Raw genomic sequence first — 23,880 nt, 5'->3', positions numbered from 1 at the left:
CCATTGGCCGTAACCACAGTAGAGGAGGAGTTTTTTAACCAAACAAAAAATGGAGTTCATAGTGCTTGGAGATTTGTGCGGACTAAGATCTAACGGTCCATATCGCAAAATGAGATCAATCATTCTTTCGGGGGCTCCAGACCCGAACCGGGCCCAACCTAAACCTGAACCGAAACCGACCTGGACTCGAATCGGACCCGAATTTTTTGGATCGGATCCGGATTATACATGGACCCGACCTGAATGATCCGTTGGATCAAAAATTGTACCCATGGATCCGATTCGACTCGACCTAATCTTTAATCGGATCGGATCTAGATCCAAAATTAGAATCCGAAGAAGAAATCGCTCAAGACCCGGCCAGACCCCACCCTACCCATTTGCGCCCCTTCCTTCCGTGTCCCCTGATCTCTACAAACCCAATCACCTCTCCCCTCCTCCCCCTCCCCCAACAATGGCTTCTGTTCCTTCATCCACTTGGGCTTTCTCTCCCAATTGCATCAACTCCTCCCCCTCTTTCCCCAAATCCCTCCTCTTCCCAGAGAGAAGACGCGAATTCTTGAGACCCATCCACTCTTCTCCCAGCGAGGAGGCTCCCGAAGGACAGTCTTCCGAACCCCCCGACCCGATGAAGCTCGCCTTTGCCAAGGCCGAGGCCTACAAGAAGGAGAAGAAGAAATCGACCCCAATCCCGGAGCAAAACCCTGTCCCGAAGTCCACTTGTGGTGCTAGTGGGAGTGGCGATCCGGACTCGGAGGTCCCAGAAGCCGTTAAGCTCGCTTTTGAGAAGGTCAAGGAGTATAGGAAGAAGAAAGGAGCTGTGGGCGGGGACGGGAATGCTGCGGTAGAGAAGCCGAGGGATTCTGGTATGCTTCGAAAACTGCTCGCAGTATTCTAGTCTGAGTTGATATAGGAATGAGAATTCACGGTGGGTCGTTAATTGGAATATAATGAAAGACTGTGATTTCCGACGTTTCGATTCTCGATGACGGTTTTGTGAGTTTTGAAGAAAGTCAAAAATTTGTTTTTGATCAGCATTTATTTTTGTTCCACTGTTCTGTCTAAAGTTTTGTAGCATTAGGAGGTATGATATTTTGTAATGCAGGTTTGTTGTTTTGCGGACTGCTTTCAATATGCTAATCAATATAAATCCTTGAACTTTTTGAACCACAAAATATTGGATAAGAATATTCGAACATGCTTGATCTAGGAGTTAGGATCATTTGCTACCATGCACATATACTTGCATATAGCAGGAGAATATACACTAGCATATTCCCCCTGGGTGTTCTTGATGTTGTGGTTTTTCTTTCATTTTATTAGATGTGTCTAGTCTGCAGAAATTGATGTGGGATTTTGGAGGGCCTAGGGCCATGCATGAGCTAATTGTCAGGGGCGATTCCAATGTTGAGGTTAAAAAAAAAAAAAGCTTCAGCGTATAGCAATATATGATCCATTTATCGAATAATACCTGCATAAAGCTTTTCAAAGACTGCAGGAAACTAGCTATGAATAAGATTACTTAGGACCTTTTGTTAGTCGATGTTTATGTGGGGACGAAGTACTAAGTAGAATCATTGATTATAATTTTCTTGCATAATCATGTAAAAAGATAAAATGCCTCTATATTATTGAAATTTTCAAGAATCTGTTATTTATAAAGATCAACAAATTGATTACCCTCCCATGAGAAAAGGTACAACTATCAAAAAATTTCACCATGCTTAAAGTACAAATCTTCAAAGAAGGATCTGTTCTTATGCTGTATCAGAATCTTACTGGAACTAAGACATAGATATTGGGAGAGGCTTAGGATGTGAATTTTAGGATTCCTGAAAATCTTGGATTCAAGCCCTGAAGAAATTTGCTTGGCAACCTAGAACGTATCGGCGAGGAGTTATACTACATGTTGTTGGAGTTATGTGGATGCCATGGTCATTGATCTGGATGATCATCATGGCAATGACACTTTTTAATTAGTAGCGACAGCGAAAATTTGTCTAGTGTCTAGCTGTGTATGGTGGTAGTCAAGTGCACTTTTGGTATGTTGCTAATGTGGATTGAGCAAGAGTGTTTTTCCCCCGCATTTTGTTGATGATTGTGACTGGCCCATTTTTTAGTTTACATTCTCTTCCTTTGCGTCACAAAGTTTTTGCTCCACATGACAAAAAATAGGGAGATTTATACTGTTTACATGTCCCATCTGCCTGTTTCACAAGTAAAATGAAAAACCAACAAACATGTCAATGGACATCCTAGCATTGCTTTCCTAGTTAGACAAACTGTTCCCTAATCAAAGCAAATAATAAAGCCTGTAAATGTGAACTAGTTTGGACTGGAAGTTCCATGTTTTACTTCATTTAGATGTTGTAAGCATGCTGCATCATCTCCCCTTTGAGCTATGCCTTGTTGTTGATAAGATTGGTGACTGTAACTTGTGGTGGACCTTGATTGATTATTTCATCTTTGAAGAAAAGGGGAGTTAAATTATCTAGTCTCAAAAAAGGTAAAAAAGCTAAAGGACAACAAGCTAGCAGAGGTATCAAAATACTTAGGTAACAATAAAGAGAAGTTCATATTTTCCTAACTTGGAGGTCCTTCTGACAATTTTTGAAGCTCCAATTGCTGGACTTCGATGAAGTCTAGCTAGGGTGCTGCTACAAGTGATTTGTTGATGTAGCGACATTGAATAATGGAGATTATGAACTAAGGAAGATATCATGCATCCAATGTCATGGTTTCTTGATGAGTCTGTAAAAATGACTTCGGAGCTCGAGTTCTATGGAACTGTGAAACAAGTTTGGTTGCTTTTTGTGGCATAAACCATGATGGAGGTAATAGTGTTACCTTTACAATTAGAAAGTTAACCCTTTCATGTAGTATGTGAACATTGATAATTTGATGAGAAGTTGGGTGAATGTTGAGAGGTTAGAATGTATTACTTCTTTTGTTTTTTGGGACTTTTCTAATCTGATAGTTTATACTCCCAATATACCTCTGCTTTAGACTAGAATAGCTAAATACTAACCTGAAAGTGATATTTGTCTAAAAAATTGGCAAAATAATATTAACAGATCCATGTAAAGTTGTTTCTTTGGAAGGTACATCTTAAGCGTAAGATAAAAGGTACTAATGTAAGAGCTAGACTTTTATATTCTATTTCTGATCCTTTTACCAAGATTTTCATTGGGCGTAAGTAAATTCTTTTTCATTTGAAAATTGTGGAAAAAAGACAAGAAATAATATGTTAGTCATATAAAGATCAATTTTTTACCCATTTGTCTGTCTGTTAAGCCATCATGCACAATTGAAAGTTTGATCATTTTGTATATTAGGCCAAGAGATGATGAATTCAAGGAACTTGAAGGAGTTTGAACAGAATAAGGTAAGTAAGAAAGAAGAGATTAAAGTTTCCGGCATTGACTTTTTGGGGCTTGATTTTTCTGAGAAAAAAAGGTACAGAGGAGTGCCACCTGGGTTAGCTCCAGTTGTGGAACCTCTTTTGGAAGGGGATTTGCCTGAAGTGGAAATTATTGTTGGGGATCCCAGCAAGTTTGAAAATACAACACCATCAACATCTGTGGGTTCAACAGAAGCTGATGATAGCACAGGACGATACAAGCCCAAGGTTTCTACATCGAGTGCATCAACTACTATGAATTCAAAAGAAGATGATGATAGTATGGGATTATACAAGCCCAAGGTTTCTACATGGGGTGTCTTCCCAAGGCCCAGCAACATTTCAAAGACGGTATATGCTATATATGTGCTTTTTCAGACAATGTAATGAACATTGTTTTGCTACTTCTAGTTCCTTTTTTGTCTTTATCCTTAAGTTTTTTAATGAATTTATATAATTAGCATTTTACTAGACATTTTGATTAGAACCCTTTGTGGGAGGTGGGGGATTAAAGGCTACATGACCTTTTTGTTATGATTTATATAGTTTTGGCATAGTTGGGATTTTCTTATTGGTTTTGCAGAAGTAATTTCTGGTCACAACTGAAGTTTTTTTGAAATGAACTAGGTTATAGAAAAGTTATCTTTTGTAAACGATGTTTTACTCTAGATAAGAAGAAGGTTTTTCCAAAGGGGGCAAATAACATTATTATTCTTTTGTCTTAGGTGATTCTAATACTTATAACCAAATTGTTAAAAACTTGCCAATAAGTGTTGAAATATGTTTCATAAGTTTAAGGTTTCAATTTATTTTGACATTAATCATTTACAAAAATAATAATTATTTAATCTACCTAGACCTGTTAGTGAGCACCCTAATGCATCACAACCATGCGGAATTGTCTTTTTTGAATCAAGTGTTAACTTATTTACTATTTTTGTTAGACTATGATTATGATGTTGGCGACACATGATAGAAAGATGAATTTGCAATAATGGCATTTCTGCTTAAATATGAGGATTAATATATTAAACAATTGACTAATCCTACTTCAATCCTTATATCATGGAAAGGGGTCATGGAAAAACCCTTATCTTTCCCTCTTTCCCTTGTACTCTCTACGATCCCTCCCTTCCCCATACAATGTAAATTGCCCTCCTCTCTCTCTCAGCTGTCCTTAACTAACAACCTCTCCATCCCTCTCTCTCCCCCTCTCCCTTCCTTAACCCAAACCCTAGGAGGTGTTCTCTTGGTTACATAAAGCGCAAGCTTTGGAAGGGGGGGGGGGGGGGGGGGGGCGAGAGAGAGAATGTGAAGCTCTTGCAACCCCTCCCCTCCCCGCATGACGGTGGCTACCGCTCTCTCTTGCCATCCCATCTCCCACCCAATGGTGAGTGGCAATGATTTCGCCTCCTTCTCACCTTTCTTTTGTTCTTGGGCTAATGGTAATCAGGTGATGGGTGTTGACTGGCAATGATAGTTGCAGGTCCAACAAGGGTGCACAAGGGGAAAGCCGTTCCTTCAGTCAGTTGCTTTCCCTAGTGAGCTGATCTTAATGGTTGGTTGTGTCAGATTGGTCAGGTTAGGCTTGGGCCCCACAATTTGCTATCTAGTCGAGCTCAGGTTTCAATTTCTAGGGCTGAGGTCGGGCTAGGCTCTAGCTTGCCCTTTTTTGGTGTTGCTATAATACCTAGGTCCAATATGAACCTGACCCAGCTCAATGAATGCCCAGGTCTAGGCTAAATGGTGGATGCCTCTATGGCCTAGGCATGCACCTAGGCACTTAGGTTGCCTCCTATGGAGGAATGGCCTCCAAGCTTTTAGTATGCATGCCTTTAACTATATGTATAAATAAGCATGTGTATGTATTATATACACACTCTTTTTACCATATATGGCATTATAATCTATTTTTCATTGTTATAAGTCCAATGAACATAATCCACAAGGAGAGCAACAACTATGGTTTTAAGTCTTAGAACTGAACGTCATACTGGTAGCTTGCCCATATGATTTTGATTATAAAGATCTCAATGTCTATGACTTGTTTGATGTGTATGTTGCCCTAGAGAACTAGCTTCCCAATTTTAAGCCGAGGCCAAATGCCATGCAGCATGTCACCATCCGGGTCTGGCTTTCTGACTTGCTAGTGCAATATTGGGATTGGCAAAAGATTTTCAGATAGCCTTAAAGTTTGGTACTTTGTTTTATTTGGATAACTGGTTGGGGAGTTTGATTTAGCTTTGCATAGTAAAGGTCTATGTTAAAGTATATATCTCCCAGCCTTTGTGCTCCAGTACCCTGTCCATGCGAAAGGGAGGAAGATTTGGCAGCCATTTTCTTATGACAACTTGGTGGGGGTTTGTTACAATTGTGGCTGAAGTGGACATTTGCAGGAAGGTTGCTTATTTCAGCCAGCCTATGAGGTGATTGGTGTGATGGAGAATGGGGAGCAGGAGAAAGTCTCAAAATCATTGTGTACATGCTGGATTATAGCTACTAGGATTTTGTTGATGGATGATATTTGGGGAAGGCGAGTCCAATCCAAGGCCGGTTCAATCATCTAGTTCATGATACTAGTAATGGTCCAATTGCTAGGATAGGTTCATCTACTCCATTTGTTTAACTTTGATAATGATATGCGGGCACATGTGGACAAATCTCTTGCAAGGAGAGGTTAAAGGAGCACATCCAATTGTCGAGATTCTCCATGGTAACTGGTAGCTCCAAGTATTCGATTCTTTGGGTGTAGGCGAGTGACCAACAAGCTCTGGAATCTACAGGTGGTGATCCGATGGAAATGATTGAAGGGAGCAGCTTGAAGAATAGAGAAGGTTCTGGACTAGGTCAAAAAGAGAAGGATAAGCACTCCCCCTAAGGAATAATACCAGGATATCTAATGGTCAGTGGATTCTATCATAGGGTTCAAAGGTTTTAATTGCTAAGATATATCCAAAACTAAGGTGGCTTGCCCAATCTCGATGGCGTAATGGGTTCGGCCTGGATGAAGGATATGTTGGTGGACCAGCCTATAGCCTTTGCTTTGTTGTCCGTACTACCCATTCTCAGTGCTTCCAAAAGCTTCAATTGGCCATATCCTCCGAAGCGGACTTGGTCCAAGGTGTTGGCTTTGTTATGAAAGGGTTGATTTGATCCTTAGTGAAGGAGCTAGTGTGTGGTGGTGGCTAGGACCTCTAGCCAAGCTGATCTCTCTCCTACCAATTCCGATCTAATGGCGAGTCATGGTGATTGTTCTGTTGGGTACGATGTAGACCCTAATCCTACCTCCCACCTTTCTTAAATAAAATTCTTTGTTGGAATTGCTGAGGGGCTACCAAACCCTCATTTTATAATGTTATTAAATGCATTGTAAGATGCTATAGTCTAGATATTTGTTGTTCTCATGAAACAAGAATATCTGGCGAGTCAATTCCTAGAGCTCATAAAGCCCTAGGGGCTTCTTGGAAAATGTATGTTATCACTGCAGAAGGTCTTTTTGGAGGTATAATAATAATTTGGAGGAATAATTTGTGTGATACTGACTCTTGCTAGGTGAGCAAGAAAGCTATTTTTGGAGTTGTTTCTTTACCCAATTCTCCATCTTGGATCCTAGGGATATCTATGCTAGCACAAAGGAAGTTATTGGAGGATGTTGTGGCAAATGACTTCTAAAGTAATTGATATCGGCATGCCTACTATGCTAATAGGAGATTTCAACTGTATAGTGTTTGCCTCATAAAAGCATGGTGGGGAGGAGCTTGTTGTTGATCATGATGTTAGGGAGTTTCAATCCTTCCCATACGACAATAGACTTGTTGATGCTGGGTTTAGTGAGCCCTCCTTTACTTGGTGTTACAGTCTCCATGGACAAGCTACAATGTGGTTGGCCTTGGATAGAGTAGTGGCAATGGGCAATTGGTTTGATAATTTTTCTCATGTCAAGGTAAGCCACTTGCCTTAGAATTGCCTCTGAACATTGTCCTTTGCTTCTTGATACTTCTAACATTTCAGCAAGATCCTCGTATCCCTTTCACTTCAAAAATTTTGTCTGTCATATAATGGTGTGCATGTGCAGTGCTTGGCGAGGCAAGGCTATCACTCGTCAGCAATCAAGGTGTCCCTTATGCTGACATCGGCTGAAACAGAGCTTGGGCATTGGAACAAAGAGTTTATTGGTAATATCTTTTGCAAGACTGAGGTGCTGGAAGCCGAAATCATTTGTCTTCAATCTTTGGAGGCTAGTAATGAGTGTTTGTCTCTTGTTGATGACCAGAATCTAATGAAGGCTCTTAGAGAGGCTATAATCTAATTCTATGCTAGCAGGAGATTCTTTGAATCACGGTCAAATCATTGAGGGAGGGTGATTCCAATACGGCATACTTTCATCGAGCTAGTGTGCTGCAGAGGCATAGAAATAGAATTAATCAGGTTAAATCTGCAGATTGTTTTAGGTGGATTCAATGGTCAAAATTAAGTCTACATTCTATCAATTTTATTGAGATCAATGGAATTTGGTGTTACCTCATGCTGTATTTGAGCTTCCTTCAATTCCTAGGGGTATGTTATGTTGATTCATCAAATTTCTGATATTGAGATTGAAGATACTTTGAGGAGCATGGCCTTTGATAGGACATTAGGTCTAGGTGTGTTTCTACCATTGTTCTTCAAGTCTTTTCGGCTTAGTCAAGGATAATGTTTATAAGACTGTGAAGGCTGTGTTAATGATTTTGTGCCATACTCTTGGAAGGCTACATTTATTAATCCTAGTCCCAAAAAAAAAATCCCAAGGAGCCAAAGGACTACCACCCTATTAGCTCTTCTAGCACTCTTTATAAGCTAATTCCGAAGCTTTTGGCTGGTAGGTTGAGATTGGTGATCCTGGAGCTTATATTTGAGGAGCAGGGAGCTTTTGCTTTTTATCGAGATATTTCTGATAATATTCTCTTGGCTCAAAGTGATTCATTAGTTGGCAGATGCTCCAAAATCTAGTGTCTCATGGCTATCAAAGGGGATATGGAGAGGGCCTATGATAGAGTAAGACGGGAGTATCTTTGGGCTGCCCTAGCGCACTTTGGATTCCTCACCAATGCATCTCTTGGATTACGTCATAATACAGCACAAGGTGCAGCCAATAGGTACTATGACCAACTAGACCATGCCAAGCATCGAAGGAGCCAGCTGATTCAAGGAGAAAAATTGTAGTATGTAAAAATTCAATTTATTTCCATTCCATGAGCAAGCGTGTAAGCAAACGGGATTCAGAGATTTTTGGCAGATTTTCTTATAAATTGTTTATTAGGGACTGTATCAAATTTTAGTCAAATCTTCATATTTGTAATAGAATAATTCTAGTATATTTTCTTGTAGTCGAGTTCTATTTCAAGTATGATTTTGCATCGGATTTAATGCTCGAATTAGGGTTAGGATATCATGTGCTATAAATATGCATAAAATAAACTGTAAGGGACAACCTTTGAGATATTAATAAAATTCTTTTTGAGAAAATTCTTTGAGATTCTTTGTGTAGACATGCTTTCCTGCTCTCTGTGTGAAGTTGTTACTGTTGGCAATCTAAGAGTCTATCACTACCTTGTAATGGTCTCTAGATCTCTCTTATTTTCTTTGCTGATGATTGCTTCCTTTTTGCTTGAGACGCAAGCATATTGTAGTCCTACTACTCCAATTAGGCATACATGCAATGAAGTCCTAGTACACCATCTAATGTCAAGCAAAAGATTGTAAGGAAACTAGGCATTCAAGTGTAGCTCCTGGTCCTATCTTGATATCTCCCTCTCTCTTTCCAAATTACACATCATTAACTTAAATGAGTTGTTAGATGAGGTCCATTCGAGGTTGGAGGGGTGGAAATGATGGGCATTATCCTTTGTTGGTTGTGCCACTTCAATCTGTTTTGGATTCCCTTCTGGTTTATCTAATGGCAAATTGTCTTGGAGAGATGTCTCAAAGCCTTCCATTGGGGACATTCAACTGAATAGAGGAAAATGCATGGTATTGCCTGGAGCTTTCTTTGTCAGCCTAAAGAATATGACGGTTTTTCAGACTCCTAGAGATAGGAGGTTAGTTCTATTGGGCAAGGCTACTGCTAAGTTAATTTTACATCCCTCTATCTTGTGGAGTAGCAACGTTATCGCCAAATACAAATTCAATGGATCGTGGGTGGATTGCAAGCCAGGTAGGAAATGCTTAGCAATTTGGAAGGCTACAAGTGATGGTGGAAAAAATAGTTTAAGGTGACTTCATATGGCTTATTGGAAATGGCTTGTCTATTAATCTTCTCATCTCGCCAAATACTATTCCTCTACATAATCTTCCTGTTCCTCTAAATTTGGATAATTGTATTGAAGGCATGAAGGTTGTTGATATAATTACCAAGAGTCATTATTAGGATATTTTGAATATGGTTTCTGTGTTTCTTCTAGAATTGGTTAATAGAATCTCTTTAATGGCTGTCCCTAGTGGTAGGTAGCTAGGAGGACAAGCTCTATTGGGAAAGTAGTAATGTTGTGAAGTTTCAACCTAATAGATGTCACATCTATAAGCTGACTCAACTCCTCTTGACTTGTCATTCCCATATGATTTCTCAGGTGTGGAAACTTCCTGTGGCTCCTAGAGTTCCCTACTTCTGGTGGTGACTCCAACTCAATCTCCATCCACTCCAACTTCAACTGGACCCCTAACTCCGATTTTAGAACTGTCTCAAAATTTGTATGAAAGAGGTTGTTGTAGGCGAGAATTTAAATCTCGTGAGATGAGGTTATCCCAGTTTTTCCACGGAATGGGAAGTGCAGTTGTCCCTCCCTGTCCCTACACTTGGGACAGGAGATGTCCAAAACGTGCCGATCGGGAAGCTAGGACGATGGTGGGATAGTCCTATCCCAACACATGGGATGCTATCCCGTCCTTGTGTCCTATGAGACATGATGTTGGGACTTGAATCCTTGGTTCAAGGGGATGCTCTATCTGAGAGGTCTTCTTGGGAAGAATTCTCTGGTTGTGACCTATGCTCTAACATCCCTGAGGATATGGACATGTTTATGCCACTACTCCTTTGCCTGTGTTATCTGGGATCATGCCTTCAACCTGCTGGTTATTTAGGTTGTACTAGACCTCTTGATGATCTACTTTCTTTTATTGCTAATTCCTCTACTAATGAGGATCAACAGAGTAAATTATGTTTTATTGGCTGGTCAATTGGCGCATCCAGTAATGATAGTATATTTCAGGCTGAACATGTTTCTGTCGGTAATGCATCTTAGAAAGTTATTTTCCTAGCCTGAGCTTTGGCTTGCTATTAATGTTGAATCTGGGCTTCATCGGGCCACTAGGGTTGCTAACTTGCTATAGCCTTTCTGGCCATCCTACCTCTCCATTGTTGGTGTCTCGACAATCCCCTCCCCCTGGTGTGGTTCAACTAAATTTTGATGGCTATGCTGGATTTATCCTTTGTGACTTTTAGGTGCTATCATTCTCGTCAGACGTTATAGGCTTCAACTGTGCTCGGAGCCCGAGGCTGAGCTAAGGGCAGCATGAGAGGGATTTAAAGCAGTGTCGGAACAACTAGGTATATCCAATCTATGGGTTGAGGGTGACTCTTTGATGGTGATCAAGTGACTTTCTAGTTCGATGTTTGACAGCATAGTCCTTAACCAACTTCTGTATGACATTTAGGCTGTTTCGAATTCATTCTCTTCCTTTAAAATCTCTCATACATAGAAGGGAACCAAGCAATTGACTGGTTATTGAATGTTGGAATTATGGATAGCTTGACTATTACTGCAGACATTGTTCCCCCTGAACTCTCTTCTCTGCTCACTGCAGGTGCCTATGGATGTTATTTCCTGCAACATTGAGATTTCACTCTTTTCTTGTTTAGCTCTTCTTTAGTTGTACTGGTCCTTGGCCCCCTACCTTACCAAAAAAGGGTGTAGCATCAGAATATTGGTCATACTAATATAGACTTTTAAATGTGGCACAAATACAAAGTTATAAACCATCATATATGAGATATTCTTTTTCTATATTTAACAAAAGTTGAAGGGTTTAGGCATCATGAATGATGAAGAAAAGCAATAGTAAGGTATATAGCATTATATCTTGCAAGTTCTTTAGAATAATTAAGTGGCATGTCATAGAAGTGCTTTGTTATGATATATGGTCTTCATCCAAAACTCCAATAGAGATACTAGAAACATGAATTTTTGAAGATTTTTTTTATAATAATTATCTTTATCCTTAAACAAGCTCCAAAGCAACAAAATCCCATTTCCAAGTCATTATGGTAGGTTAGACTCATTGTTGTTGAGTTTTCCAAGGTTTGTCTTATCGGGTGTACCGTACTGTACCGGGTGTATCTTACCATACCGGTACTAAACCGATACGTAGTCTCATACTGTGCCGACACTCAGTACGCCTCGTCATCTCGTATCGTATCATGTACCGATACTGTAATAGGATGGTACTGGTATGGAGTTCGGTACCAAGATGGTGAACGTTGCTCCAACCAATCTTTAAAATTTGCAGCCGGAGAATTTGAAAAATATCGAAAGTGTCTGACATATAACTGTCTCGCTAATACAACTTGAGTCTGGGTAATACTGCCATAGGAAACTATTATAAGATTCTGCTCCCATCAGATAAATAATGAATATAATCATTTCTGATCTGTTATGCCAACCATTGCCTGGACAAACATCTGACTAAAGAAATTTATGGTGCAACTTCAATGGCTAAATAATTTACAATTTTTCACGAAATACCATATCTATTTGCATGAAAATATATGGATTCTTGGGGTTTTAATTTCATATATAGTTAGTGTGTTATCTCAGCTTTTTAGTGATTGAGTTGCAATCGCTATATTCTTTGTGATTCTAACAATTATAGAAAGGAAAGAGGCAACTATCGGTATTGAAATTATAACCTTTCTATTGACACATAAGCTATAGCTTTGCACTAGTTCATTTATCTATAAGTCTCAGTCTGATTTTCCTTTCTATTATAATCTCATAACTTTTATTATGAAACCTTAATAAAATCTCTTAATCATCTCTACCTTTTGCTTGTCCTTTCCAATTTGCTTCTATTAAACATTTTGTTTTATCTCTTGTCTATTTTATTAAAATTAATTTAGCATCTCTTTTTTTCTTTGCATTTTAGTTTGGTGGTGGAAGGGTTATTCGGCCAGGAGAAGTGCTTGAAACTGCCGAAGACAAAATTGCCAAGGAAAAACGTAGTAGAGAATTACTTGCAGCTTACAAGAATAGGATGGGCTTGACACTTGATGCAAAAACAAATTTTGAGTGCAAGGAGGTATATGTGAAACAAAACCATTTGTAATCTTCATGTTCATAAATCACTTTATCTGATGCATAATATTGCTCTTTCTATATGCTTAGGTTCTACTATGGTTATAGTTTTTGATGTCCTTAATCCACACATTCTACCATCATAACCACTATCATGTAGGATAATTTAATGCTTTAATCTGTTCTTAGATGTAGACAAATGATATCAGAGGGATTTTCTCGACTTATTATAAGCCAAATAGGCGGCTGTTAGTTCAAGAAAATTTGCTAAAGATTTGTTTTACGGAACATGAAATGTGATCTCAATAGTAGTAGTTTATATAATATGCCCTTTTCAAGAGATTGGAAAACTAACCTAATATTAGCTTAATTAACTAGATGATTGGTGAGGAAAACAACGAGCTCATTGATTTTATGAACACTTGTATACAACGATCGCCGAATCGATCTGAACTGGGCGGTTCGGCCTGTATCGAACTAAACCGACACCAAGTTGGGATAGTTCAGCAACATGGGTCGGTTCGGTTATATGTCCCCTTAACCTCCCGTCCCCTAAGGGTTTGATGATTCGAGTGCCTTCTAGGGCTCTCTCGCTCTTGCATTGACATTGCCACGCTGTTGGCCGGTAAGCCCCCCTCTCTCTCCCCTCTTCCCTCTTTCCATCAAACGGTCTCCCTCTCTTTTGCCCCTCATCTTTGATGCTACAATGCCATCGGTTAGTAAGCCTCCCCTTTCTCTCCCCCTTCCCTCTCTCTACCTTCCCTCTCTATACCCAACGCTCACTTTCTCTCTCCCTCCTGTCTTTGACACTGCAACACTGATAAGCCTCTCCCCACTCTCTCTTCCTCCCTCTCCCACCCTCCACTCCTCCCACCTCTTACCATTTATGATTTGATATTCCTCAGCTCGGAACAATATGTATTGGTGCCATATGAACCGGTTGCCAACCGATACAAGCCTCAATACTGGTCCAACAGACCTTGGTTGCCTAATTGACTTTTGCAACTTATTCAAAGGAAAACAACAAAGTTCTAGCTTGATATGTCTTCAAATAATTGATTGTTAATGTTGTGTTGTATTTTTTTTCCTTAAATATGATATGCAGGGTGCTGAAGATGCATTTTATCATTCTATTACATGTTTGTGTCTAATCCTTGGTTTGTGCCCATGATTTATTCTAGGGTGGTGGTGGAAAATTGGATCTATGGTTTTCATTATGGTGTTTTAAGTCTGTGGAGAACATCTATGATCGTATATATGGAGAAAATTTGGTATTAGGATTCATATGTGAATTGAAATTTTGGTACGAATACATGAAATTAATTAGACAATTTTTGGTGATATTGAATCTGTGAATTCTAGTTTGAACCCTAGTAAATTAAATTCAAATTTTCTAGGATGCTAGCTCAATTTTATATAGAGAAATTGAAGGTTTAATCCTGTAATTGGAAAACTGATAGTGGAATATTTAGATTAAAATTTTACACTATCAAATATGATCTGCAACACCTCTATTGCCTTGAAACTGAAAAATCCAATGATTTGAGATTTCCTACCTATTAATCAAGCAATCACAAAATGGACTATTCCATTGGCCTAATATAGTGCTTTGATTTGATTATGCTTTATAAGCATCCAATGTAGTTCAATTTTGTTTTGTGTTTTAACTTCTCGTATTTTTAGATAATGACTAAATGGTTTGGATTCTAAATTTTTATGGCCTACCGCATTTTTTTGAAAACTAAATCTATTGTTATTATGCTTGACACAGATAAGGGACCTCCAAAACATTATTTTTCAAATTATCAAAGTTATATCAAACTATTCTCAATATTTATCTTTTATTAGTGAATAATACCCAAGCATTTGATGGTTTGAGAGTGTTCTTGGGCTCTCTCACTCGCTCTCTTTTTGACTCTCCAATGGCGTTGGCCAGTAAGGTCCCCTCCTCCCCCTTCCCTATCTCCATCGAATCTCTCCCTCTCTCTCTCTCGTCTCTACTCTTCAATGTTGCGATGTTGTTGGCTAGTAAGCCTTCCCTCTCTCTCCTCTCTCTGCCAGATGCTTGCTCTCTCTCTCTCTCCCCCCTCTTCAACTACGACCCCAATAAGCCTCCCTCCACTCTCTTTTTTCCTCCCTCTCCTCCCTCCAATTCCTCTCCATGATTTGATACACCTTGGCTCGAAATAGTTTGTACCGTACTGAACTGCTTTCTGATATGAGCCTCGTATTCGTTCGGCAGACCTTGGTTGCCTAATTGACTTTTGCAAATTATTCAAAGGAAAACAACAATGTTCTGGCTTGATACATCTTCAAATAATTGATTGTTAATGTGCTGTATTTTTTTTCCTTATCACTGTTTATTTAATTGTTTTTCAACGAGCTAACCAAATACAAGTCTTTATCACAAACTTCCTAGTTTGAGATAGTACAATCTGTACATGAACCTTTTTTTTCTTTGAGGGATGGAGGGGGGGAATATCTGTTAGCAGTTAATTCTGAGCGCAATTGTACTCATAACTATTATTTTTTTGTTATTTGTATTGGTGAAGTCGTTTTCATCCCCTGCCTTCCCAAGGGAAAAATTCTTGGCTCTGCCCTTAAAGACATCAAAATTGATAATTGTGATAGATAACGATATAAAATGGTATAATCCTTGTTTACAATCAGACATAAAAGGAATTTGGAAAGATGAGATTCAGATAGCTGATTATGATATTACTACAAACAACTGTAGGATGCCAATATTTGATCTGGACCTCTGCCCTCTTCTTATTGAAACATTTTTTTAATTTTTAAGGAGAGTAGAAATAAGAAAAATATTGTCCAATTGGCCATGGCGGTTATTTAATTGGATTTCGTATACGTGCTCATCTTTCAAATTTACAGCACAATTCCGATTCTTTTGAGCGTTAATGGTCTTTTCCAAGGTGATAGAGGATATATATGTTAATCCAACCAGTTATCTGTTTGTAAGACTTTCTCAAACCAAAATTTGTTTTCTGAAACCTAACATCTGCTTATTCCATTGCCACCATAATAGTTTGCCATTCTGCAAAGCAGTTTTTAATCTTAATTCCGTACTCTGGAAGTTGAACCTTTGTCTCCTAAGATCTGTGTATGTGACTACATGTGTTTCCTCAATATTCCTCTCACTTTTACAGTTCAGTTGGCCTTTGGAATGCAGCCCCACTAGACAAACAATGGTCAGATCTGAAAATCTTTGGATACCCCACAATCATAACAGATAATTTTTTCACTATTAAATTCCTCTGTAAAACCTCTGTTTCTGTGCAGCTACCTTTTTGATAACATGCTGATCTCTCTAAATCTAGATGAGCCACATCATTACCAAATATCATAGTTTCCCACTGCATAAACAAACGGTTCTCATTATCATCTCACTTTAGTGTCCTGTGACTCCTGTCTGTTAAAGATCTTGCAGGACCATTGTCAACTGCTTTCACAAGCAAGAAGTATTACCGCATGAATTGATGTCTCTATGAAGTTAAGATTTCCTCCATTTATTATTATTATTATTATCATTATTATTATGTGCTTTTTGTAACATTTAACTATTTATTCACTGATATTATTTTACTGATGACTTGGTAAATTGCACAGGCTGACTCTTGGATGGATGCCTCTGTCATCGCTAGCCATGTTCATGTATTTTGGACATTAGGGAGCACAAATCTGATTTATATCATAGTTTAATTATGTGGCCGAATGGGAAATTTTACACTTGTTTACTTGAAGTAATGGATATGATACTAATAAATTTCTTATCACGCATTTTGTATTTGTTGAAAATTGAAATCTAATCAAAGAATTTAAATACATACCTGAATAACTTATAATTGTGCATTTGTAGGCACTGAAGGAAGGTGATAACTTAATGAATCTTGGAAAACTAGAAGAAGCGTTGCCTTATTATGAAAAAATAATGAAGAAATTGGTCTTTCAGGTATTCCATGCTGCAATTATGGAAGGTGCTTTGAGAAAGTTGAACTTGCTAGGTCAATTTACAATAAAAATGATGACAAAAAATGCCAACTTTCATGTTTCATTGATAAATTACTACTTAATAAGCAATTGGGTGCAGATAGATTACTATCTCTTGTATTTAAGATAATTTTTTGCTAAATATCTTGGATTTGCAATAAAAGTACTGATCTGCAATAAAACGGTCTTTAAGTTTCAAAGTTGGATGCAGATAGATAGTCCTAGTGTGTAGATTCAATGATATATCTTCAGGTCTAAACATGCCATGCAATTTGGTTACTGAAAAACAATAATAGTTTTTTTTTTGGTACATAATAGTAGCATTTTTCAATTTTTGTTTGTTAGGCAGAAGACTGTTGAACAAGTTATATTGCATGCTCTATCCTTTTTCTTGTCCTTTTTTTGGTTAGATCACTGCATACGTTGTTACTTCCACTTTCATTTGTCCTGTCATCTAACAGAAATCATTAATTGGTTGTTTTAAATTATTTGAAACTGTTTCTTCCACTTGTGCGCATCTTTTCACTTGGTGTCCTGTCAGGCTATCGAGTGGTATATGGATGCAAACTATGCTCGTTGCTGCAGATTTTTATCTACTTGGAGGCATTCTCTTTTACAACTGGAATCATATTCCGCTGTTCTAATTTCACTTGAAGATCAAGAGTGCCAATTTACAGAATTAATAAAGTCTCTTCTATCAGTAAAAGAGACCTGGGTTCTATCCCGCCATCATCCGAATATTTGGCCGGGCTTCCACCTATCCTAGATCAGGAAAAAAAAATCCTTTGAAGATTATTTATTGAATTATTGTCCATCAATTGTTGAGATCTCACAGATTTTAGATGCCATATTAAATATAGTAAATATGGGTACTGAATTTTGAGTTCCGCAATTGTACATAAGGAGCTATTACGCACCATTAGTGGATTTTATATTTTTACAAACTATCAACTTTTGCTTTTCAAGTTAAATGAAGAGGGAGCTCCGCAAATTTTATTCTATTTTGTGCTGGTGAACCTTTTCTGCCCCATTTTGAATTTCTGAGTGATTTGCCTTTTGTGGATGGTCCAGATTGAGCTGAATGATCATTTGCAGAAAGAGAATTAAGAGTGGTGGATGCAGTTATTATAAAGGAAAATATAATGGTCACATATGATGCATGTTTTGTCAGGAGGCTTCACTCATAAGAAGGCTAGATAAAGAACACTTCCATATTAATAAGCTCATCTCTGTCTAATAAACAAACCTCTCTCTCTCTCTCAATTATATCTTAGAGAGACATAGACTAAATGGTATATTATAAATAGAAGTATCTTTGTTAAAGAGAGAGGTTTCGTTGCTTCAAACCTTTCTTTTCCTTGCTTTTCTTCATGGCTGGCTGGTGACAGAAGTTTTCTTGTTATAAACAAAATACACATGCTTATGCATGTACAGGAGCATATATGTACAAACATGCACCTTCACACAGAGATATGTGTGCGTGTCTGTCTTTGTGTAGTTAATCCATGCATTTGTTATAATTTACTCATGCATAGATTCATACAGAGAGTGAAGGAATGCATGTTTGGACTACACATTGAACACACCTGTGTTGTAGCGCATCTACTACAAAGAAGACTGTATGCTGCAGAGTACATGTAACACATGTTTCAACACTAGCTCCTCAAATTCAGAAAATATACATACATGTGTGTACTAACTGTTATTACTAAAAGGCTTATCATGTTCAATAACTAATGTACTTAATTCTGTGTTGTTTCATAGAATATTATCTTAGTGCGTAAGCTTCTAAATATGTTTATGAAGAATTTCTCATATGGCGTTCTCTAATTCATTTTCTCTCTTTCCAACTCTGTTTTGTTCATAGAATCTAGAATTATTGTTATGCAGAGTGAACTTCATGGAATGGCTGCTTTGCAGTGGTCTATTTGTCAAGATTCACTAAGAAGGTATTCTCATTCTTCTCATGTTGTATGCATTTGATATTTGTCAAAGAATTTTTTTCCATATCAATCATCTGAGTTAAATGACAAGTATATAAAAACTTAAAGTTATATCAGTAAGAAAGCCTTCTAGTCCAATCATATGTGTTTAAGGAGAGGGGGACGGAGACACACACACACACACACACACACAGAGAGAGAGAGAGAGAGAGAGTTGCAGACAGCTGTCATATGTGATGGTCATAATCCAGCATTGTAGTGCTAAATGATTTAGTTTTTAAAAGATTCTACATTGTTGATTTCATTTCATTTTACTTTGTCTTTTTTCCTGAAATTTTGTCCCCAAATGTATGGGCTCATTCTTTCTTGTACTATCATTCCTCCTTTCATGTATGACAAACTTGGTAATATTTGGTATGCCATATTACATACAGATGGAGGGTCATTATTTTTTAAATTTAAAAGCTCATCTTATGGATTGTGCAGTACTAGTGCTAGATTTCTTCCTTCTATTTTAGTGGAAGCATTAACAGAATGGTAGTGGTGAATTATTATAGTGAAAGTTGTTTTATATTAGATGATAATTAACAGGCCTTGTGGTTATACTTAGAAACTGATGAACAAGTGTTAGGGTGAATTAATATTCTTATAATAATGAACCTATAAATAAAGTTAGCAAAAGGACTGCATTCATGTAGATCCTCATCATGAGTACAGAGTGACATGCCAGGTAGCTAAACATCTATCTAATATTAAAAGGAAATTCCCCCATGACTCAGTTTGTGAGGCTCCACTTGCTTCATCTCCGGTTCTTTTGATTCCAAAATACGCACATCTTACCTCCAGAAGCCTTGGACTTGCAAATCTGCCATGTGCATATTTGCTTGAGGGTTGGACTCATTCCTCCGCTGTGTGGTCCTTCGCTCGAGGGGTTGTTCTGTCTCCATAGCTCATCCATTGCATGTCCCAAACTCTAGAGAATATATACTTCAACTAGAAGACAGCTTCCCTGACAAAATTATAGGGCTAATACAGTTGGCAGCAAGCTTAGCCAGCTCATCCACATTTTGCACCATGAGTCTAGGAGAATATGTAGAAACAAAGCTTACTGCTGCTGAATCAGTCATTGAAGGGAACTCTATACTAGATGGAGAACCTTCATGACAGAAAAGCTGCACATGTTTTTGACAGTTGAGTAGAAAACATGCTAAATCAATTCGTCTTCAAATGATTTTAAAAATTGCAGTCAGTTGGGCCTTTGCTTCCACTTTAAAAGGATCGCTACCATGAATGGAAAATGCTCCCATAGTATTCACGATAGGCAATTTGTTATGCACCATGGAGGCACCTCCTCCTTTGCTGCACAAGTTTATCTTTTGAGATAACAGATCTCTAGAAAATATCTAATTTGAAAACTAATGTCTTCAAAACCAAAACACCAGCATAAGGCAAACAAAATTGATGTGGATATTGGGGTGACAAAATTTTCAATGGGTGATCAAGTTTACGCTCAGTTGCTTTGAAAAATAAAAGAAAAAAGTTGCAGGCAAACAAAAATGATCTATCTTGCTCATTGTTTTAACGGACCAGTTCATAGGTTTCTATTGGTTGAATTGTTCTTGGTGCATGATATTGCCTATGTTTAAAATATTGACAGGCCAGATAAGGCAAGAATCATGTACGAGAAGCTCCAATCTCATCCAAATGTCCAAGTAAGCAAGAAAGCAAGGCAGTTCATGTTTAGTTTTCAGGTAATTGATATGATGGTTACCTTATGAAAGGAAAAACTATTGTGTCAGAATTTCTTGATTATTGGCCTCATGTTTCCAAACCATTAAAGTTGATTCGCATGTTGCCAATAGCTTGAATCCATGCAGGATTATGATTAGTGTTCAACAATAAAACAAGAATTAAAGAAAATTCGCATATTCATATAATCTATGGAACTTACTTTTCTACATCAGGCTATGGAAATGATGAAAGTCACAAGCTCACCCTTCTCACGGAGAACTGGCTATGAGACATATTTTGAAGCATTTGTAGAAAATAAGGATAACTACACTTCTGCTGATGAGGAACCAAATGGAGGTGCACTAAGAGAAGGCCTCCCATACATCATATTTCTTATGTCTCCCATATTTTTTGTGCTTTTTATTGCTGTAAGAAAATCCTTTCGGCTTTAATTCGTACAAGCATTGATGTTATGTTCAGAAAAAAAAATCTGCTATTTTGTGTTCATATATATGATTGCTCATTCATTTCTGTCACATGTTATTAAAACACCTTTTGATTGATCGCTCCTTTAGATCACTCCTTTAGATAAAGAGGAATAGTAAATATAGAATTTAATTAAGTCTATATGTGAAAATCAGTCTAGCAGCTTTGTATGTGAAAGATTACTTTCCCCAAGTCCTTTACTCAATTCCGGTTCCTTCTGATCAGCAATATATAACAACATCCTGTGTTTCTGAAGATTGCCCGTGGCAACTTAAACAAAACATTCTCACTTTTCTCTATGAACTTAGACTAGCACTTTTATTTTCAATTATCTGGAGTGAAGTTCTCTTCTAGAAAGGATTGTTTGGAAGTCTTCTCATTATTCTAGAAATTTGTTGGACGTAGATGACTTGTAGAAGCTCTCATTCAAGAAAGACTGTTTCATCCATCATGCTTATAGAGTAAAACAGACTTTGGAGGTTATCTAAAGGGTCATAATCATTCTGGGAGCATCAATTTGATCAGCATTATTGTTTAGCACTAGAAACTAAGCAGGTTATAATTAAATATTTAGATGATCTAGATCACAATTTGTCGATGACTCTGATAAACATGGAAATCAATTCAGAGCCTGTTGTTGAAATCAATTCAGTGGATGTTGCTTATAGTAATTTCAAAATCAATTCTGAATCGGCATAATCATTTTTCCTTATTCTTTAAATGCGATGAGTCTGACCAGGTTTTTCTTGGTCCTCTGCTGTTACATAGCCTTATTTTCGTGATAAATGCCAAGATAGAGCACATTTCCTGCTCCATTCCCTGATAGGACATGATGCTTCTTGGATGGCTCAACTCCCACTTGATGAATCCCTATCATCTCCGGAGCACTGCACCAATCCTTGACTGCCACATAAGATGGCAAACTGAGTGGGGAATGGAGTGGGGATTGGTAGCAGCACCAGAAGGTTAGCCTCCTTGTCGTTCGAACTTATTCCACTACAGTTTCATTAACATTCTAAAGCAGGAAAATATTTGGACACTGCAAATGAAGCCATATTGCATTATGGTGCATGCCTGTGATAGCGACTTAAGCACAATAATTGTGTTGGTGGATCCCATCAAATAACCCCCAAGTAAAAGATGACCTTCTTCCATAATGGGAGGGAGAGGACCTTCCATTCCAGCTATTACATGTTCTTTCTTGTTTTTGGGTAGGCAGGCAGTGTCATCATTCACACAGGGACTGTTGGAAGTTGTAATTCTGGAATCTTCTGCAGGCCGTGGTCCTTGGACTTCTTTGGTCTTATTATTGGAGGCTAAAATGTCTTTCACAATTTCTGTCGGTGCTCTTGTTAGGTGAATTTTCAGCTAACTTTTATTATCTGGCATGAGAAGCTTACCAATCCAACTTTTGTTGCAAGGGGAAGCTAGAATGTACCAATTGTCCAGTTTATATTGTCGATTAGATCTGTTTGACATATTGATCCTTAATCATCATTACTTGAAGGGGAAAAAATGGCGACAAACAAAATTCGAGTTTATCTTGGGTATAATATCTTGTAAATGAGTATAGGAATGGTTATTTTCGGATGGTTATCATCCAACAACGCAACCTTGTAACGCTGCTCGGTAAATGTTCTTCTTGGCTTTGTCTCATGCTATTGATTTTATCATGATTGTAGATGGTGAAAATTGCAGCTGATGTCTTGATAGTTTCCAGCTGTTTTTGGCAGTAGGCATGCATGTAAATCATAGAGGCAGCAGAAGAGTGTATGTTAGCTATTTTAATCATTTAGGGTACATTTGATTTGTAGAAAGAATTTTTTTTATTAGAATATTTTTTAAAGGAATCTGATTTTTGGAAATATAGTGCCTGAAAAAATGACTTTGACATATTGGGTTAACCAAGGGAAAGTGACTATTTCAGAATGGCTTATACTTGGTTAAGCATCTATTTTTTAAGAATAATTATATAAAATATTTATTATACTCTTAATAAAAGGAAAGAACTTATCTATGGATTTTGATAGCTTAATAGTAGTTTTGGAAAAAAAAAAGTATCCCAATTTTTAACTGGTGGAAAAATAGTTTTTTCATGTCTGTCCTGTATTTTTTTAATTATAAAATATGAAAATTTTATTTCTATGGGAATGCGACTTTTTTACCTCTCTATTTTGAAAACTCCAATCAAATGTGAGATATTTGTTCGTTTTTCTATTGATCCTCTTATTTTTCTACAAACCAAGCGAGACCTTTGTGGATGAGTACTCCATAGATACCACATAGAGATATCCATCGGCCTAGCAGATTTTTACACAAAATAATTTTTATTTTGGTAGAAAATTCCTGTATGCAGTAGTCCACAGTAAGGGCAGCCCTCTACAAATACTGTTAACCCTCTCTAGAGCTTCTTAAAGGAAGGAGAGACTGGAACTTAGATCTCTGTTACAGTCATCAACAGGCTTGATCAGAGAAAACGAAAACTTCTTGTATTAAATAATAAAGAATTTGCTTAACAAGGACAAATTTAGAGTAGAACATCATTGTTAAATAATTTGCAATAAAAATTAATTTATCAACTACAAAAACAGATGTATATCTTTTAGCCAAAAATGTCTTTTACGTGCAATTTTAATAATTAATGTTTACCTAATAATGACAAACAAATATTTTCTTTTCTTTTTGATGCCCAGCTAAAGAAATATACACACACACACTTAATTCTATGCATTTGAATATTTAAAAAAGTATTATTTCAAAACAAGAAAATATCGATAGATTTTATATATTCTTCCATATTATATACAACTTTACTTTTATTTTTCAAAAATTAAAAGAATCATCATTTTTTATTTATGCAACAACAATAGTGTAGAATGTAGATCAATGTGTTTAAGAGTAACATTTTGTATAAAAATTATAAATAGTTACATATTTTAGCAGGCGAGCTGTACCCTGCCCGCATTTCTTTTGAAGGGGGCCGAAGAAA

At 37.5% G+C, this 23,880-nt stretch overlaps 1 protein-coding gene across 3 annotated transcripts; it reads left to right on the top strand.

Moving 5' to 3' along the window:
- Positions 1-386: 386 nt before the first annotated feature.
- On the top strand, positions 387-22,547 carry LOC103705594 (cytochrome C oxidase subunit). 3 transcript variants are annotated; one of them, XM_026804080.4, is made up of 7 exons: positions 387-866; positions 3,336-3,751; positions 12,578-12,730; positions 16,601-16,693; positions 18,622-18,680; positions 20,332-20,425; positions 21,660-22,547. In XM_026804080.4, exons 1-7 carry the CDS (start codon positions 455-457, stop codon positions 21,792-21,794), a joined length of 1,362 nt encoding a protein of 453 aa, XP_026659881.2. In that variant the 5' UTR covers positions 387-454; the 3' UTR covers positions 21,795-22,547. The 3 variants fall into 3 exon arrangements, with proteins under 3 accessions (XP_026659881.2, XP_008787584.2, XP_008787585.2); XM_008789362.5 differs by lacking the exon at positions 21,660-22,547 and adding an exon at positions 20,639-20,941 and having other exon boundaries at positions 388-866; XM_008789363.5 differs by lacking the exons at positions 16,601-16,693; positions 21,660-22,547 and adding an exon at positions 20,639-20,941 and having other exon boundaries at positions 388-866.
- The last annotated feature ends 1,333 nt before the right edge of the window (positions 22,548-23,880 follow it).

Source organism: Phoenix dactylifera, chromosome 8 (genome assembly GCF_051530095.1).
Source record: "Phoenix dactylifera cultivar Ajwa chromosome 8, Ajwa_hap1_PhDact_Kaust_v1.1, whole genome shotgun sequence".
Lineage (NCBI taxonomy): Eukaryota > Viridiplantae > Streptophyta > Magnoliopsida > Arecales > Arecaceae > Phoenix > Phoenix dactylifera.
The sequence above is the reverse complement of the archived record's forward strand: the minus strand, read 5'-3'. Positions and strand labels throughout refer to the sequence as shown.